We start from the raw sequence: 19,595 nt of genomic DNA on the forward strand, positions 1-19,595 counted from the left end.
GCACTCCAGTCGACATCTGACTCATCTGTCAAACAGTTAATTTACAGGTTGCACAAAAGAGAAAAATACCCACAGACCATTAACAAATGATTCAGTGAGAGTTGGAAATAGATGCCTTTGGAAAATAATTGCTAATCATTAATGAAAGTGTTCGGGGGTTCAGGTGAGTTCACTCCCTTGGCCATAAAAGCAACCCCACACCTGTTTTCTTACCAAAACGCTTTACAATTTACAGTGAGAGCATTCATAACAGGTCTGTTCATGTCTTCTCCTGGCAAAAGATTTAAAGGCCAGAAAAAAGATCTACAGCATGTGAATACCTATCATGGCATTTGGACAGAACATGAAATTGTCCCTCTAAATATTTAGCAATAATTATAAGTGTATAACATCTTGATATGTTTTTGTTGTCTTTTTCTTTTTTACAGAACTGGAATAAAATATGGTAAGATACGTTTACTAACCCATTGTAAACCTATCCTAGTCAGTGTGATGTATACATAAAGTTCACTTTGCTAGAATAGTCTTACACATGTTCTGCTTCAAACATCTCCTCTAGCATATCTACCTATCAAATTATATGAAAGAAGGCTTGTTGGAACGAAATATATTGGTGTTATGGCAAACATTAGGAGAAACTGTTAAGAAAGGTTTCATAACTCCATACTTTAATATGGGATTAAAAATTAGAAAGACAATTTATATTTGTTTGCCATTTGAGACATACAGACTTCAATGTTTTAGTTCATAGATTAAATAGTAGACAACCTTGTACTGAATCTGTGAGCTCTCATTTATACTGTCATTTATAAAATACATTAATATGGTATCATTTTTATGTATTCTATAGAATATCATCCATCTGAAAAGGTTTGAAGAAGCAGCCAGAGAAGAACGTTGGTGTTTTATAAAGCTATTACTGCCTTTAATTCTCTGATAAGATAAAACCATTGTGCTTTTTTTCCCCATGCTATGCCTCATATGACCTACTGTGCATAATTACAAAAATAGTATATAAAGAATCAGGCAAGGGTATAAATGGTTGAATGAAGCTGAATTAAGGATGGTCTCATGGTTTCCTTTTTATTATTACAGTCATCTTAACCACACCATTGTGACTCCTTAATGGTACATTAGTTTTGTATTAAAACATTAATGTAAAAATGCAACACTGCAGTACGAAAGTCTCCATTGGTCATCCCTCAAAATCTGATACATGATTTAGCGTTTACTTTAGCATGGACAGCTTGATTACACTAACAGCCCAAGCCAGTTGGGCCTCTCAGTTTGGCAGAAATAGAGTTAAGTCATCAGCGAAAAGTAACGGCAGGTGGTGATTGGTGGCAAAAGGCTCCTGAAAAGAGCCCTCATGCATAAAAGTGCAGGACAGGTGGTTTTCTCTCTAGGGATCACCGTGTGAGCCTCATTCAGAGGTGAATGGGGATTGAGCCGAACGTGATTGAATAGGCTGAAACAGGGCCTGATGGTAGCAGCATGTGTGTGAGTGAGAGAGAGAGAGAAACATTAAACTGGTTTATGCGCGCCACCATCCCCTCCTTTCCATTTGATCAATAGCACTGATTGCTTCAATATTATCACCTCTTACACGCAGACATACACGTGGCGACAGCGGTTTATTGCTGTTTAGAGGGTGATCTTAATCACCAACAAGCTGTAGCAGGAGCAGATATGTACCAACATGTGTGTGTCTGCATTCTTGTGGACTGCTGCTCTCCAACGGCCCCTTTTAAATTAGACCCGCATCAGCCAAAAGGATGCACTCTACTTTTTCCTGCTACCACATAGATTATTCATGGGATATGCCCAGCTTGAAATGATGAGCTTTCTATTTGTTTACATTAGCGTTATTTTTGACTAACAACAGCAATAAATTAAAAAGCAATATATATGTCATACGTTGAGATAAAATGGAGAGAAAAAAAGTCAGCTGTGGTTGCAAAATACGAAAGAGATTAATGTTGTTTTTAAAGTGCTTGGAGAAATATTAGAGGCAATGAATCAGAGTTAATGGCAGTGGGAAATTCTTCAGAATGAATAATAACCACAAACTAATTACGATACAGCATGAAACAACAACTTAATATACGTATTTGTAACAGTTTAAAGATCCTTACGTGTCACTGGAAACAGCTCTAAAAATTATTGTTGAAACCAAATGATAATGATTGAGCTGTCAGGGGCTTATAACTTTACTATTACTTTTTTACTAGAATTTTTCTTTCTTAATTAATTTTTTAAACTCTGTTCCAAATAGTAGAAGATGTACTGAGGAAATTAACAATAAAATAGAGTTGATAGTTTGTGTCCCGTCTGACCAAGAACCCAACGATTACTTGAGTTGTCTTATAAGCTTTAGGTGTACAAATGACTGATACCTAAGAGAGAAGAAATGTTGTTAAACCTTCCACTTATATATTCACATAACATAATATTTGTCTTGTGATTCTTACATTGTGGTCTACACCAAAAAAAATCTCTATAATAGATGTTCCTAATAAAATTTGTCCATACTTTAAAAAAATTCAGAAACCCTAAATGTTAGAGTTCAAAGAGATATAATGATTTAATGTCATTGATAAAGTTCCAATGCAAGTTTAATTAATTCAACCCAGCTATCTACAATGGATGTAAACAAAAAATAAAAGAACTGGAAAAAAGCAGATTTTTAATTAGTCCATTTTGTGCTATATGGGCAGGTGCTTGATTAATGACAGTGGGCGTTTTCGCTTATCCTCAATAACCTTTGACATACGTAGATGAATTGCCTGTGTCCTTAACATGTTAGCAAATAATCATGTATCATCAGGTTTGATGCATACAAAACAAACAACTAAAAAAAGCCAGTCTAACATAGCTTCTGTATATTTTCAAGGATATAAGGGACTGGTTCGTGCATCTAGGGGCCAGTCAGTGCTGGAAATGGCTCTTTCACTTGGAAGTTAAACTTGGTAGAAACCATGCTAATAGTTTGATGAATATTTAAATGCACCATGCTGTGAAACAGTCTTTTTCTGCAAGATGTGGTTTCCTGCTCTGATTTAATTGTGGTTATAGAGAGGGCTGTCACATTTTAATGAATAATATATCCATTTACATTAATAATTTTGTAATCTAGTGAAAAGTAATTTAATTTTCTTTTCTCTCTTTGAATTATTTTCCATCTGAGCTGGGATTAATACCAATGAAAAATGCAGATCAAATTCAGTCAATACTTGGGTGACAGAAATTTGAACCATTTTTTAACCGTAAAATAGTTTTCCACAGACAAGTGAAAACTACTAAATAAGTAAGGGACTTGCAAGTGTGGTGTTTCTGGTAACTGGCAAGTCTCAATAGATTTGGGCAAACCCAGTTTACAAGTTTCTTCTTATTTCACAGAGTAAAAATGGTCCTGTTAGACTTAATCGCCTTTCTAGTCGTAATGCCTTTTATCATAAGTCTAAGGCTGAATCTAATTTGACGCCTTTCTCCACATTTTTGGCCAGTATTGATGCATTTTTCTAAACGCTAAGAGGTCCAGGTCATTTTTCTTTGGAGTAGGTGTTAGGTTAGGAGGAATAGCTTTCTAACTCTTAAAAACAAATTTTGAATGGCACACTTGGATATCAGGGGTTGATTGAACAAAAGGAATGTCAAATTCTTCAAATTATGAATTTTATGCTTTGGGTCAGTACCTGGCCTAAGATACTGTATCAAACAAGATATTTCTGAGAACAATTTTCTGAGCTTTTTTAAAACTGATTTAAAAAACAAAAACAGTTTGTCATCATCGCAAGGATTAGAGAAGAAATCATGAAAGTTATGAACTCTTTATCACATACTACAACAACTTACAACATAACCAAAATACTACCCAAATATCTTCCTGTTAGAATGGTAATCCTTTTCTAACTCGGCTCTTCATCAGTTATGAGAGAAGACTCCAACAGAGTACTCACTGTAAATTAAGATATTACTTTAAGAGTACATAAGAGAAAGTCATTTTACCCTTCAGTGGAGTTGTCTCTTTGGCATACAAATGTAAAAAACAAAAAAAACAATCTGTTTTATCTTTAGTTGATATCACAGCCCCAAGAATTTACCTTTTAAGAACAATATTAATTTGATTAGACACAACTTGTAACTAATTACATTTAAATAAGTCAGAGTTGCTGGTTTTGCCTTCAAACAGTTAAACAAGAAAAAAATATACTTTTCAGGACTCATCCTTAAGACTTGTTAATGTGTAAAAGTATTTGTCAACAAGGGTTGATTTTAAGACTAATATGAAGAAGAGTCAACTAAACGTTCTAGGAATTTCAATAACAATACATTCCCTTAAAATACCTCTTGATGAGAGCACAATTACCTTATGTTAAAATACCTAATGATAGATGTGAAGATGATGGAATTCTGTATGCAAATGTAAATTCTCTATCTATAGTATAAAGTTGGTCTTCCTTTTCATAAAGTTGGGTTTGGCTTTCAAATCCATTTTTTGTATGGAAATTTAATAGATAATAGTTAATGTAAAATGTGCTTTATCAGTTGTATTATCCTAACGTGTATTAAAAAAGCCAATTTCCACAGTTGTGCAGTCAACAATTAATAAAAGCAGTGGCGGCTAGCCAGTAGGGGGCGCTCGGGTGCCGTCCCCTTTAAATCGTTTAGATAATAAATGATTTCTGAATTGCAAAGTACTTAGAAATGTATTTATTCATACTGTGTGTCCAATAGACATGTTAGAATTTATTAAAATAGTAAATACATAATTCTATTTAATTGCTCACATTGTGCACACTTCCTCCTTTCCTATGTGCAGGGCGCCGGTCTAATGGGAGTGAATGTAGGCGCAGCAACTTGGGCAAGCACGTGATCTGAGGCTGACTTTTAATTGGTTATCTAGGGTTTTGCATAGGGGCAAAGCGCTCTGCGTCCCGGACACACCTATTCTGTTGTGTCATTACTGGTAGAGTGTCAGTACTGGCAAATTTTTTTAAAAACATTATGTGATTGGACAATCCCCGATTCGACTCATCAGGGCAGCTGCAGTTCGTTAGGTTGATTCACGGTTATGTTTGCAAACTGGAGTAGTTTCGAAATGAGAGAAACTTCTGTTTTGTCTTTACAAATAAATGCTTTTACAAAGCGTTCACTTGAAGAAAAAAACAGGATAAAGGAGCTTGGACCGGATCGTCTTAATTTACAAATTCAGCAGCAGGCAAGTGATCTCTCCACTCCATGGTTGGATAAAGCAGTGTAGGTAATAGTCAGCCAGTGAAGAGGCGTCGGACACTCAGTGTAGAAGACCATGAAAGGATTGCTGCAGAGGTGAGTTGTTGTGGAAAATCACTGTTACACTGGTTTATTGTAATGTTATTTAATATATTAGGAAGATGTGCGTTGTAGTTAGAAATACCTTTAGTTGTGTCTATGCTGTGTAGGTATGTTGATATAATGTTTGTCAGCAAGATATTTTATTATTTAAGTTGTACTGAAGTTTATGGGTAATGGGGAATAAAACATTTGGTTACTGAATTTTGTATAATCTTGTCCCACAAAAATGCTGTAACACATTTCATAACACAGCCTTAAAAAATGGCAGCAAATGTTATTAAAATCAGGAAAACTGAAAGCTGAAGCTGAAAGGTGCTTTTCAACTCTGAAAAGAATCAAGACTTTTCTGAGAAACTCAATGACTCAGGACAGGCTGAATGCATTGGCCATGTTGTCAATGGAGAAAAGACTAGTCACAGAGATGACTGACTTTAACAAGAATATAATTGAGAAATTTGCTGGGCAGAAGGAAAGAAGGGCAAAATTCATGTTCAAATAGTGCTATTTTTTAAGATTTGTTTTGTTTGTTTTTCATTTGTTTGTTTGTGTGCGCCTCCCTCAGTTTATTTAGCACCAGCCGCCACTGAATAAAAGAGCACTCTTAGTTTACAGTAATGGAGATGATGAAGAGTTTCATCTCTTATACAAGTGTCATGAACTCTGACTTCAATAAAAATCATGCCCCTGACATCTTTTGTTTTACTTGGGCATACAAAGTTATTTGTGTTGTCAGACTTTTTGTGTTGTGTTAAGTATTTCCAAGGAAGATAAGCTAGCTATAACCCTTCACCTTTGCACACTTTCATAAAACCGAATAGGGCACCCCAACCAGTGCAAATTGATTGGTCGAAGCAAAAGGGAATAGGTAACATTTATCTGGTTTTAGGAAAATATTAGGTTTAAAGTGTAAAACATGTGTGGGGTGTTGGTGAGCAATGTGGAAACTACCATGTTCTCACAACACCAACAACACCCCACACGCACACATTTTTTTTTTTAAATTACTCACCCAAATGTTACCATCCTGGTGGTATGCTTTCCAGTTCCTTCCTGTGTCACTGTAGAGTAGACGGTACTGCGTCGTCCAATCTGAGCTGCTGTACCGGCCCTGCGTTGCAATGGCGCTCACCTGCTTTCGGTAACCAAGGTCCACCTGGAGCCACTGGTAATGGTCACTGTCCAGAGGCGACCATCCTCCAGCACCTGTAAAGTGGATAACATTTTATAATGAGAGGGGCATCAAAGGTTTCTTTTTTCAAGCATACTGCTTTATAATACAACACAATGGCTTTGTCTGGCAAAATGAACTCTGCCTCCTTCCAGTGGTGGTGGTGTTTGTTGGTGTGTGTGTGTGTGTGTGTGTGTGTGTGGTTGTGTGTGTGTGTGTGTGTGTGTGTTTGGGTGGGTGGGGTGGGGGGTTGCAGAGGCCCAGCATGGGAGTTACATAATGATCTTTTACAAAGAGAATAAATAGTTAAAAGGATACAGCCCACCTATTATTAATGGTTGCTGTCTTGCAGGGTAGCACAGACATTTGCTTCAAGATAGACACTGGTACACAAGAGCTAACCGTTTAAGATATTTTCTTGCAGATTTGCTCAACTGTGTGAATGATAAACATATTTCACGAGAATGCCAACTGCCCTCCGTTCATTATGACAGAGTTATACACTCACCAAGATGGAGAGCAACATCATCTGATCTTAAAAGGACTGGCATGAGTATGAACGGCATTTTAGAGATGTTTGTCTTTTGCTGACATGATGCAAGATATAATTTGAAATGTTTAAAATGCTAGAGTGGAGCATTTATTTTAGTTAGTGGCCAACCCTGAAACAAAGTTATGATAAATTAAACACAGTTTTGGGGAGTATTTTTGAAAAACATGTCCAAAGGAAGTTTTCATTATACAAGATGGCTGTGTAATTATTTGAACTTCTCTGTTTTTTATTTAATAGAGGTAAGATGATTGCCCAATAATTAAAGATTTTTTTTAGCTGAAGGTTATCATCTTAAACAGCTTCTACAGCAGTAGAAAAAAAGAAGTTCCATGAACGGAGAAAGTTGCTTTGAAAAGAGTATTACAGGTACATTTTTAATAGTCCTACAGTGACATTTTCTCATGGCTACAGTGGTAGCTCCTGAAATGGGTGGCAGATATTGTTTTCAAATGCATTGCAGCAGTCAGCGTACTTGCAAAAGTCTAAAATCTCAAGGCTCTATATTTATTGTGAGACACAGAGTCACGTTTCCTCTCAGACTTGCACCCTTCACCCTTTTAGCTGGTTGCTTGAGGCTGAGCCAAATTCTTGCAGGTTAAATGAGCCTCAGGTTAAATGATGCTGAAACACAATGGTCTTAGAAGGGGAAATAGAACTACTGTAAGGGATCTGCATGACACAAATGCTATGTACCAGAAAGAAATGGGAGCAAATGCTATGCCTCATCTTAGCCACTGCCAGGGCATTCAACCATAGTAAACAAAAGATGCTGAAAACAGTTACACAAAAGCTATGTTCGGGTTTAATGGATGTTGTATGTACTCAGAGACACACAAACAGAACAAACGCTCAGGACCCATAAGTGTGTCATAAGCCTGAATATGTGATACCATGCAGTAGCAAGATGATTTTCATGTAGGGTTGCTTTGAAAGGGCTGTCACAGAACCTCTTTTTTGCTAATTTTTAGCAGACTTTTTAAGAGTTAGAATTAACACAATAATTAGAAACTGGGTCCTGAGACAAGAAAGGATGAGCCTAAAAAGGTTATTAATAAGAATTTGGGCATAGACCTGACACAGTCTTAGACATGCAGCTAGATCTTAATATATATTTAATCAACATTCTCCTTGCAACAAAGTGCCAAAAGGCATAAGCCCCTTTTACACTGGCCCTACTTCGCAGCGCCCTGCTCGGATTTACTCTGAATGTGTTGTTTTTCAACCGACCTAGAAATGCCTGGAAGAGGGAAACGCCTTTAGCCCCACCTCCAGCCGTCAGTGCTGTGCGCTCTGCCGCTATTAATCATAACTGTGTGACATTAACACTTTAAAGAAATCTATGAGAAATGGTAAGAAATAAAAAAAGTTAATAAATCAATATAAATAAAACAATAAATACAAATATTGTTTGCATTATTGTAAATGGAAGAATGTCTAGCATATTTTCTAAGGACAAAATAATCCACTGTGACAAATATCTGGATAACAGATCAGCCTGAACTTATAAAAAAGGCACAGCTTCTCCCTGCCTGCAGAGGTATGGAGGGGAGACAAGATTGATCTGCTCCAAAGATTCCCTTATGGAGTTAGAATTTAGGGGTTTATGAAGAAGTTTTTGCTTCAAATTATTTGTATAGGTTGGACATTGGATATTCGTGCTGTGCTGATTTAGTGGAGTGTTCTTTAGCATAGGAGCGGAGGAGCACACTGCCGGAAAAACCCAGGCTGGGCCTGATAAAAACTGTTGCTGTAATGCTCGCAAGCGACAAGAGCCCAGCCAAACCACGGCAGTGTAAAAGGGGTTATAGTTCAAACAATTGTTCTTAGCTAAGTTGATGGTTTATTTATAGAAACAGCACTGATTTTAGTGCATTAGCTGAGTCCCTTAGCCAGTTTAAAAAAAAAAATCTGATTCAGTGGAAGAGGATAATTATATAGTGCACCTGGAAGATATTCACAGTGATTAATTTTTTCAAAATGTTGTTGTGTTACATTTATACTAAAACTGATTTGAGTGTTTTTTTATTATTAATTTTTTTTAACAAAAACAGAACAGTTTACAATGTCAATGTCAAAAATATTTTCTGACATTTTTGTCTGAAAACCATGAAGATGACTTGAAATCAAATAAACTTGTCTATGTAGGATCTTGATGTTGAGAGTGCGTGTCGACCCACTCCACAAATCAGGCCCTTAGGGTAAAGTATTGTTTTCATCTGAATAACTTCTGCATGAAAAAAACAAAAAACAAAAACAAAAAAAAACAGAGTAGCGCAAATGGCTAGTGTGCCTGATTCAAAGACCAAAGTGATTCTCTAGCATTTTGAAGCAACTCAAATCTAAAAGCTCAAGCAAAGTTACCATAAAAACCTTCAAATTATGTTTTGAACTAAGCAAAACAGCCTTTTAGTTTAGCACCAAAACGGAGTCTCAGAAGCAGGAACAAACCTTAGCATTGTAAGTGTTTTATAGTTAGAAGTTGTATCATTTCAGGGTTTTGTTTTTCTACTGTTTTCCATGTTTTATTTTTAAACCTTTATATATACAGATAGTCTTATTGAGACACAACTTCTCATTTAGAGGAGAACCCTTTAAAAATGTAATTGGCGGGGGCTTTTTCAATGCGATGGTAAGTGTTCTTCAGAAACTGACTGTCAACACCAAAGGGGCAACTCGAGACCTACTGTCTGCCTTACCTTAAACTAAGACTCTTGTATATATATTAGATACAGGGTGAAACAAACCTCAAGTACTCACTGTAATAGCAAAAACTCATGATAACAGCTTAGTTTTAACTTACCAAAGTCAAGGTTGCAGCAACTGGGTGTCACTTTGTGAGACACTTCATTTTCAAGAAATACTGTTACGTTTTGCTATAGCTTATCTCATTACACTTCTATTGAAGACAATGTTGGTTTAAAGTACTAACTATGTTTCATGTAAAAAAAACAAAACTCTATTGCATTACAAACATATTAAGCACAACAGACTTAATATGTTGTGCTTAATATGTCTAACATATTTTAGACTTGATCATCACTAAAGGTCTAAACATTTCACAGGTCAATGTAACTGATGTTGCCTTATCCGATCACTTCTCCGTTACCTTTGAATGTATCATTTCCAGTGACTCATTTAGCCGAAGGGACATCGTAAGAAAACGCACCTTTAAGGACAATGCCACAGAAAATTTTATTCAAGCTTACTTTGCTACTTCAACCTTGGGCTGCAACTCAGTAGATGAGCTAGTAGATAACTTTCAGTCTAAAGTCTCAGACATCATTGACTGCATTGCTCCAGTTAAAGTGAAGGTTTTTTACGGGAAGAATAAATCTCCTTGGAGAAATGCTCCATCAGTTAGAAGTGAAAAAAGGGAATGTCGCAAAGCTGAACGCAGGTGGAGAAAGAATAGACTCCAGGTTCACTATGACATCTATAAAGACAGACTTTACAGATATAACTTACAACTGAAAAATGCAAGAGAATCTTTCTTCTCTGAGATCATTAAGAAAAACATTAATAATGCTCGTGTCTCATTTGCCACAGTCGACAGGTTAACAAATCCTCCTGTGTCCGTGGCTTCCGAACTCCACTCCACCAGGGCCTGCAATGAATTTGCTAACTTCTTTACTGAGAAAATCCTAAAAATTAGAGGATCAGTTTGTACATCCACACCAGCTCCAGAACCAAAGCCGTACTCAGCTGGAACTTATCCTGACAAAATGTCCCAATTCAGCCAAATAAACCACAAAAGCTTAGAGCAGATCATTCAGCAGTTAAGTTCCTCCTCAAGCTGTCTTGATGTTCTACCCACAGCTTTCTTTAAAAAAGTTTTACCTGTCATAGCGTCTGATTTGACTCAGATAATAAACACGTCCCTCCTGTCAGGTGCTTTCCCCCAGTCCCTAAAAACAGCAATTATCAAACCACTGCTGAAAAAGAATAATTTAGACAAACTTCTACTCCAGAACTACAGGCCCATCTCAAACCTCCCCTTTATCAGTAAGATCATTGAAAAAGCTGTATTTCAACAATTAAACACCTTCTTAACAACGACCTGCCGATTTGACGTTTTCCAGTCAGGTTTCCGCGCTCACCACAGTACAGAGACCGCCCTTATTAAGGTGTTTAATGACATCAATATAAATACAGACTGTGGAAGAACCACCGTGCTGGTACTATTGGACCTTAGTGCAGCATTTGATACTGTTGATCACTCCATTCTGTTAGAACGCCTGGAGAACTGGGTCGGCCTCTCTGGTACAGCTCTCCACTGGTTTAAATCCTACTTAAAGGACAGGGAATTTTTTGTATCAGTAGGTAACTTTACATCAGAGATGACAAAAATCACATGTGGGGTTCCCCAAGGGTCCATCCTGGGTCCCCTCCTTTTCAATATCTACATGCTCCCTCTAGCCCAGAAAATAAAAAATAACAACATCAGCTACCATAACTATGCAGACGACACACAGCTCTACATCACTATGTCACCAGGTGACTATAAACCAGTTCAAGCACTGAGTAAATGCCTAGAAGAAATCAATACGTGGATGTGCCAAAATTTTCTCCAATTGAATAAAAACAAACTGAAGTAATAATATTTGGACCAATAGAGGAAAGATCAAAAGTTAGCACACAGCTTCAGTTGCTTCAGCTAAAAACCACTAATCAGGCCCGAAACCTGGGAGTAGTGATGGACTCAGACCTGAACCTCCAAAAGCATCTAAAGACAATTACAAGGTCGGCTTTCTATCACCTGAAGAACATTTCTAGGATTAAAGGACTAATGTCTCAGCAGGATCTAGAAAAACTAATCCATGCGTTTATTTTTAGTCGAATTGATTACTGCAACGGTGTCTTCACAGGTCTGCCTAAAAAGTGGGTCAGACAGCTGCAGCTGATCCAGAACGCTGCTGCCCGCGTCCTCACTAAGACTAAGAAAGTAGAACACATAACACCAGTTCTAAAGTCCTTACACTGGCTCCCTGTATCTCAGAGAATAGACTTTAAAATACTTCTCTTAGTCTATAAATCCTTAAATGGCTTAGCTCCTAAATACATCACAGACATGTTATCAGTGTATCAACCATCCAGACCACTCAGGTCTTCTGACTCCAGCCTGCTCTGCATACCTAGAACCAGAACCAAACATGGAGAAGCAGCATTTAGTTCCTATGCTCCAATTATCTGGAACAAACTTCCAGAAAACTGTAAAAGTGCAGAAAGCCTGAGTTCTTTTAAATCAAGATTAAAAACACATTTGTTTAAAATTGCCTTCAACTGTCCTAGTTAACTGAATCACCACTTTTTTGTTCTATTTTCTATCTATATTTTATTCCTACTTGCTTTTATTCTGTTTTATTTTGCTATATTTTAATCATGTAAAGCACTTTGCATTGTCTTTGTACTGAATTGTGCTATATAAATAAATTTGCCTTGCCTTGCCTTGCCAACAGAAAACCTATCTTAGGTTGTATAAAAAATATGGCTATCACGATGAATTGTTAGCTTCGTCAATCCTATAATGTTTTCTCTTTACATAGCACTAGTGTTGTATCTAGGAAAATTAAAATGGGGTTGAGTAAAAACCTTTGTATTCAGCTATTTACTGAGTGGTGTGCACAACACCGCTGCAGTGAGCAATATAAGGTCCACACATCCATAAAACAGTTGGTGAGCAGAACTAAGCATCACAGAGAACACAAAATAAATAACAATCACAAGATGGACTAGATGTGGTCAAAGTTTGCAACCTAACCTCTTAAACAGAAAACAAATCTTATCTAATCACAGAGCCATTTCACTTCACTCCTGACTTGACAGATAACCAGGCTTTTATCAGTAGAATTGTCAATATCACAAAAACGCAATGCAGCAAAAGTAATTCACTTCAAGGGATGAAGCACTGCCAGAAATAAAGGTAGGGTAGTTTGTACAAGGTAAGAAACAAGTCTGTGTTCATGAAAATTAGACAGTATAATGTAAAGATGAAGGACTCAAATTACAGGAAAAAAGACTGGACGATACAGCATTGAACAGAAAGGTACACAAAAATGTTTAAATAGTAAAATAATTCCTAAATCAACATAAGAAAGAGACACAAAATATGTATAACCAGTCTGCAGATGGGCTCAAATAGCTGTGACACAAATAGTCTATATTAGAAAAGTTGTGGGTTTGATAAAGTTTTACAAAAAAAAAAAGGAAAAGAAGAAAAATAGACCCAACTTTTTCTGCTTTTGGTATTTTAGCCACCTTACATTACCATATGCTGTGCATAGATCTATCACTAAATGTTTTGAAGTTCTTGGAGATTCATTAAAAAATAAATAATACAAAAAAACTCTACTGGCATCTTGTGTTGATACTTTTTTGTTTTCATTCCAAAAGGACCAGGCTGATGCTGCTTTTATGTTGAAGTTCTATGTGTGCACATCTGTGCTTGTTTTTGTGTGCAATGTGGCCCCGGCTCAACCAGCAGGGACAAATTACTTTTGTCCGTTTGTGTGCATTTTGTGTACATAGCAATCGTAATGAGCAGTTGGTTGAATGGTTTGGGCCATTGAACCAACTACAGACACAGCAGTACCAATTCAGGAGCTTTGCCTATAGAGCACAAATAACTGACATCCAGGTAAGTCAATACTTAAAACATAACATATATTTTACAGTGCCTTGTAGAGGCATTCAACACCCTTCACTTTTTAACTATTTTGTTACATTCCATTGTGTAAATTAAGTAAATGTTTTTTGTATCCTTTTACATTGTGGATCTGCACAAAATAGCTACTTACTTCAAAGTTAGTGAAGTAAAATGAGAAAAAAATATATAAAAACGTACAAAAAAGTGAAAATTGGCATGTGCATATGTATCCACCCCCTTTGCTAGGAAGTCCCCAAAAGGTTCTTGAGCAACCAATCACCTTTAAAAGTCACATAGTTAGTGAAATGAAGTCCACCTGCGTGCAACCCAAGTATCACAATATGTCAGTATAAACAGACCTTTTCTGAAAGGCCCCAGATGCTGCAGCACCACTAAGCAAGAAACATCCCACCATGAACACCAAGGAGCCCTCCAGACAAGTCAGGGACTAAGTTGAAGTACAAGTCAGGATGAAGTTATAAAGAAATATCCAAATCTTTGATGTTCCCCCAGAGCACCATTAAATCCAGCATCTTCAAATGAAAAACACTTGGTACCACAATAAACCCGCCGAGAGAGGGCCGCCCACCAAAACTCACAGACTGAGCAAGGAAGGCATTAATCAGACAGGCAGAACAGAGATCAAAGGTAACCCTGGAAGAGCCGCAGAGCTCCACAGTGGAGACTGTGCGGACTGGGAGTCAGGGACAGATGGATGATGCTAAATACAGGGATATTCTTGAGTAAGACCTGTCAGTCTGCCTGTGATTTGATACTGAGACAGAAGTTCCTACTCCGACAAGAAACTGACCCATAGCGTACTTCTAAAGCAATACTCGAGTGGTTTAAGGGGAAACCTTTAAATATGTTGAAATTATGAGCGGCTGAGTGCCATGTGGTGTGTGACAGACTTGAAATTGAAAGGAGAGAGCAGAGCAAGTGACGGCAGAGGAAGAAAGCAAAAAACAGGAAAAGCACACAAAATGTTGAAACAATGTTTCAGTATGGCTGAATAACTTGATCAGATATTTGCAAATTCTGATTCAGATGGAAATAATTACCCTTGGGCGATGGACGTTTTTTAAGTGGCAGATTGTAACAATAATTATTTTTTTTATGATTATTAATACATTTGACCATGCCAATTCAACCAGAGTAATCACCAATGTATTCAACATACTGTATTCATTATAATGTACATTACACTGTATAATGTACATTTTACAACAGTACATTTAAAGGTGCATAGCCACCTTATTTGACTTTTTTTATTTACACATCAGTAGCTGACCCTGGTAGTATACAAAGTTTTTATGTGAGATTGTCATGTCTTGCTGGCGGATTAGTTGTTATTTTTGTGTTTTAGGCTTTGTTTTTGCTCAATTTGTTAGTAAATAATGGCTTTCATGTTTATTTACAATTTTAACGGAAGTACGTACTACTCGTGTCCAGCAGGGGTTTAACCAAGGAAGCCGCTAACGGCTATTTGCAGCTCCAGGCTGAACAATGCAGAATAGTCAAAGATCTAGTGGAAAAAAAATGCTAAAAAATATATTCAAAGAGGGAAAAGACTGGAAAGTCGCTGGCAATACAGTATGACAGTTGGTGTTGACTGAAGCGGACGCTAGACCTGCTGATTGCTCAGATGTGACCGCAGAGTTGACTGATGTGAGTAAATGTTATGATATGATGCTCTTAAAGTTGCTGTTAGATCGGTTTATTTAATTAATAACGATTGGTCTTCGATCTTGCCAAGATGCCACTTTACTGCGAGGCATTTCAGAGGGTCAGGCTCAGTCTGCTATTACTTAATTTTATTTTATTAATTATTAAAACTGGCATTGTGATAGTTCTGCGATACTGTTGCAAGATTTCGCCACATCTGTTTATATCTGCTCATCACACCCGGCACCGGGGCTTTATATATCCACAAAAAAGACCATCAAAACATTATCAGGACTGAGGCTTGGTGTATAATATTTGAAAAAGGGACTTGGGGAAACTTCCAGAAATTTTGTTGACTCTACCTTTAACTTTACATTTGTAAGAAGAAGTCCTTTTTTAACAAGAATAAACTTCCATCAGAACCTGGCAATTTGAAGGGCCATTTATATAGACAAGAGCTGAATGATTTCAATGTGAAGGCATTAGAACACATGATATGTTCCCTTTAACAAAGCTTGGGATATTGTTTTAAACTCTAACTCTGCTTTAAACTTCTCCACAACTTTATCCCTGATTTGTCTTGTGTGTTAGTTGCTCATTAGGCACAAGGGGAGTCTATTTATTAATTAGTTGACACATGAATATGCTAGACTTTATTTTCGGGTATCAAAGTAAAATAGGCTGAAAACAAATACATTTTTTTATTTTTTTTTTACAAAATATGTAAAAAAAAGAAAAAGAAAACCCTGAAAACCATGTGTCCTTTTACTTCCACTTTATAATTGTACCCTTCTTTAAGTTTGGTGTTATTACAAAAAATCCCATAAACTTTGCAGTACTAACAAAACAGTGTGGAAAAAACTAAATAGGAATGGATACTTGTACAAAGTGTTGCAGCTTGCCTTGTCTTGACAACAGAAAGCTCAACCATACTACATCCATTTTTTTTTTACTTCTATTATAAACGTAGCTCAGCGAAGGAGTACATGATACAACAGGGCAGCCGTTAAGTAAAACCAGTTGAACAAAAAGGATGATCTGAAAAGCACATTAAGGTTAAAGGGTTACCACAAGATAAAGATGGGGATCAAAAGGAGAATGCTGGATTGAAAGGTCTAAAGATAAATATGGGTTCAAAAGATCATACAAGAAATGGAAGGATGTAGAATGCTGGAAATGAGGGAAATAAAGGTGAGAGGTTAAATGAGTTGCAGCATCAGCCAAAGGGAAAAAAAGAGAAAGAATAAAAGGAGAAATGGGAGTCAAGAAGCATCATGGGACTGTCACTGTTCTTTCGCCTGTCACACACACAGATGTTCAGAGAGGAGAAAAGGAGCAGGAGGAGGATAGGTGAGAGAACACGAGTGCAGAGAAGGTCAAGACACCACCTCAGAGGGAGAGGAAAAGAAAAGGAGTAAGCCAGGCAGCGTGACCAAGCTCAGAGAATAAAACTCACAACAAAACGGAAGAGTGAAAGCATTCTTTAGAGGGATCGAACCTGTGAAACACCTGAAAACGAATTAAGCAAAATGCCTCAGAATTTTGCCTAATTAAAATACATTTTATTTATGTTTGAAGATCAAAGCTCAATAGCCCTTTTACTGAATAAAACAGACTGAAAAGGATTTTTTTTTTTACGTTTTACATCACTATCAAGAAATAACAAAAAAAACTATAAATGCACATAAGTTCAAATAAAAATCAATACCTATGATTTGATGTTCTGATTCTCTAAAGTGCCTTGACAATAAATGTGTTGTGAACTGGGGCTACATAAATCGAAGTTGAATTGAATTGAATTATGTAAATGTAAAAGTTGCAAAATATTTCCGTGTCTCTTTGTGACTTTACTGTACAGGGTAGTCCAGTATACTTCAGTTTGCTGAGTCTCCAAAACAACCAACATGAAACCTCATGCCCATGCCCTCCCATCACTCCAGTTGTTATTACTGATGTAGCTGTGAAAAACATGTACGTTTTTGTACAAGAGACTTCAGTAAATAAAATGTTCAACCGTATCAGTGTTTGCAAACAGTCAGGCAAAGAAAACACACAACCATCTAGGGACCATTTCAGTCCACAGCATGTAACAGTGGAAAACATGATGTGGTAAGGGCTCAAGGAATTTAAGTGACCCCAATTTTAAGGCACCACATTTATTATTTGCTTACAATTCTCTTAGAAAGTCTGGGTGTGTTTACAAGTTTGAAATGCTACAAAATAGTAATCAAGATTTTGGTAAGTTGTAAGGAGACAAGTAAAAGTAGTACTACAGATTCCATACAAAATGTATATATATATTACAGTCAATGTCAATTAATTCTCATGTTGACACAGTCTAATTAATATAATTATAGTACAGGAATATAAAAAGGAAAAGGAAAAAAAATACTAATAGGATATATGAAACTTTGTACTTAGTTTAGTAATTTATAATTGGCCATTAGTGCTCTGACTGCAACATTAGTCATGGCAGAGGAATATAGTGAGTGGTGAAAATGAAAGAGAAAGAAAGACTGTTAAGTACTCTGGAAAAAAGGTTGGTAATACTTCTAAGGCAGGCTGATCAACAACCAGTCACACTAAAACACTAGTTTATCTCAAGGAAAAACAAGAAAAACGAGTTTTTACAAAAGGCCTGTGAATTACTGACAACCACACGGGGTATATAACAATAACCTGGCAAGCCACATTATCAATCTGGGTCTACATTCATCAAATCCATTCATCTGAATGTTGCGAGCTGATTGGGTGAAGCGACTCCTACTGCCCACCTTAGCCAATCACGGTATCAAACAAAAATATTGTAAGCAGCAGGCACTATGAGAAACCACAAGTTTACGCTGGTCAAGGCACTTCTGGCTTTTCTTCTTTAAAAGAAGAAATCATGGATTCTGACTAACCATATGTGATAGGAGCAGCTACACGTGCGTCCTCCTGGGGTGCCATGTTTATTTTGGTTCAGCTGTGGACTCAGCAGCTCTTTCTTTCATCACAACTGTTATGTCCTGCCTTAAAACCATAATACAGCAATGTGATTGGCTCAAACCATTTTTTGGGTTAGTGAACGCACAAATACCGCGACAATCCAGCTTGTAGACAAGGCTAATACAAGAATGTTTTGCAGAGCAATAACTTTATATGCCAAATTTTTTGCAGTTCTTTGACATTTGTTTTTAAACTCTACGGCGAGGTCAATATATATTTTTTTTAATCTCACTAGTTTAGAAACGTGTTTCTATTCAATAAAGACTCTTGAGTGGTTGCTTTTTGCTTATAATGCTATTTGTTTACAGACTACCATTTATCAGGGGGCATGCAGATAAACATAAAAACTAAACAAATGCAGAAAATATGACAGTTCGTTTCATATTAAAAGTTGTCATTCTTTTTAGATTATTTGTAATAATTGAAGGTCATTTCATTTGTCTTTGAGATGGCTTCTCCATTTTTTTTTTTTTTTTTTTTTTTTTTTTTTTTTGGAATTTGGGGTTGAATTGGTGCGTTTAAGCTCACATCCACTGTTGACTATAACCTAATGGTTGCTGATTTTGAGAGGAAATCTGAAGGCTTTTTACATAAACCAATACAATTTTTATTATTTTTTGTTGTTTTTTGAAGAAATCACATTTTCTATTGCTGTATCTCTCTATTATTGTTACAGCTTGTGATCTTTGTGAACCAAATGTAAGACAGTATTTCCCTACAGAGATTAGTTTGGCCTTTGTGTTTTAGTGTGAAGAGTTAAAAAAACATTGTATATTTGATTTACATCTTGCAAGGAAAAAAAAAAAACATGGCTTCAGTCAGGCGGGGTTATAAATAAAGCATCATCCCTCTAACAGGCTGTATATCATTGCATGTTTGTTTGTGGGTTTTAGTGTGTTTGTTTGTGCTCCTGCCGTTGTGGGTCAGGCTGCTCTTGTTATATTTGTGTATATGTCAGTTCTCACAAAAACACAGGAGCATTTATTTGAAAGTTTTGATCACCATAACCACATTAATAGAAACTCCAAGATCTTAATTAATTAAGAGTTTAGGTTGTCAGAAAGGGGTAATGGAGAGAAAACAGCTGGTTGGCCCTCTGCTAGTACTTCATCTTTCTGTCATGGAACAAAGGCAGGGAATGGAGACAGAGTAATTTAATTAAAAGACGACTGTTGTTATCGATGGATGACTGCAAAGGCTGGAGACATCAAACAACTTTACTGGATTACTGAGAGTGAAAA

The 19,595-nt window shown here is 36.7% G+C and overlaps 1 protein-coding gene across 4 annotated transcripts in view; it reads right to left on the reverse strand.

Annotated features, from left to right (window-relative positions):
• cntnap2a (contactin associated protein 2a) overlaps positions 1–19,595 on the reverse strand; it is a gene marked incomplete at its 5' end in the record, with an annotated part of 289,852 nt that overhangs the window by 258,601 nt on the left and 11,656 nt on the right. For all 4 annotated transcript variants that reach the window (XM_036124791.1, XM_036124789.1, XM_036124790.1 and 1 more), the window contains 1 exon segment: positions 6,347–6,540. In XM_036124791.1, the coding sequence (XP_035980684.1) occupies positions 6,347–6,540 (194 nt within the window).

This window comes from Fundulus heteroclitus, chromosome 21 (assembly GCF_011125445.2).
Source record: "Fundulus heteroclitus isolate FHET01 chromosome 21, MU-UCD_Fhet_4.1, whole genome shotgun sequence".
NCBI classification, from domain to species: domain Eukaryota; kingdom Metazoa; phylum Chordata; class Actinopteri; order Cyprinodontiformes; family Fundulidae; genus Fundulus; species Fundulus heteroclitus.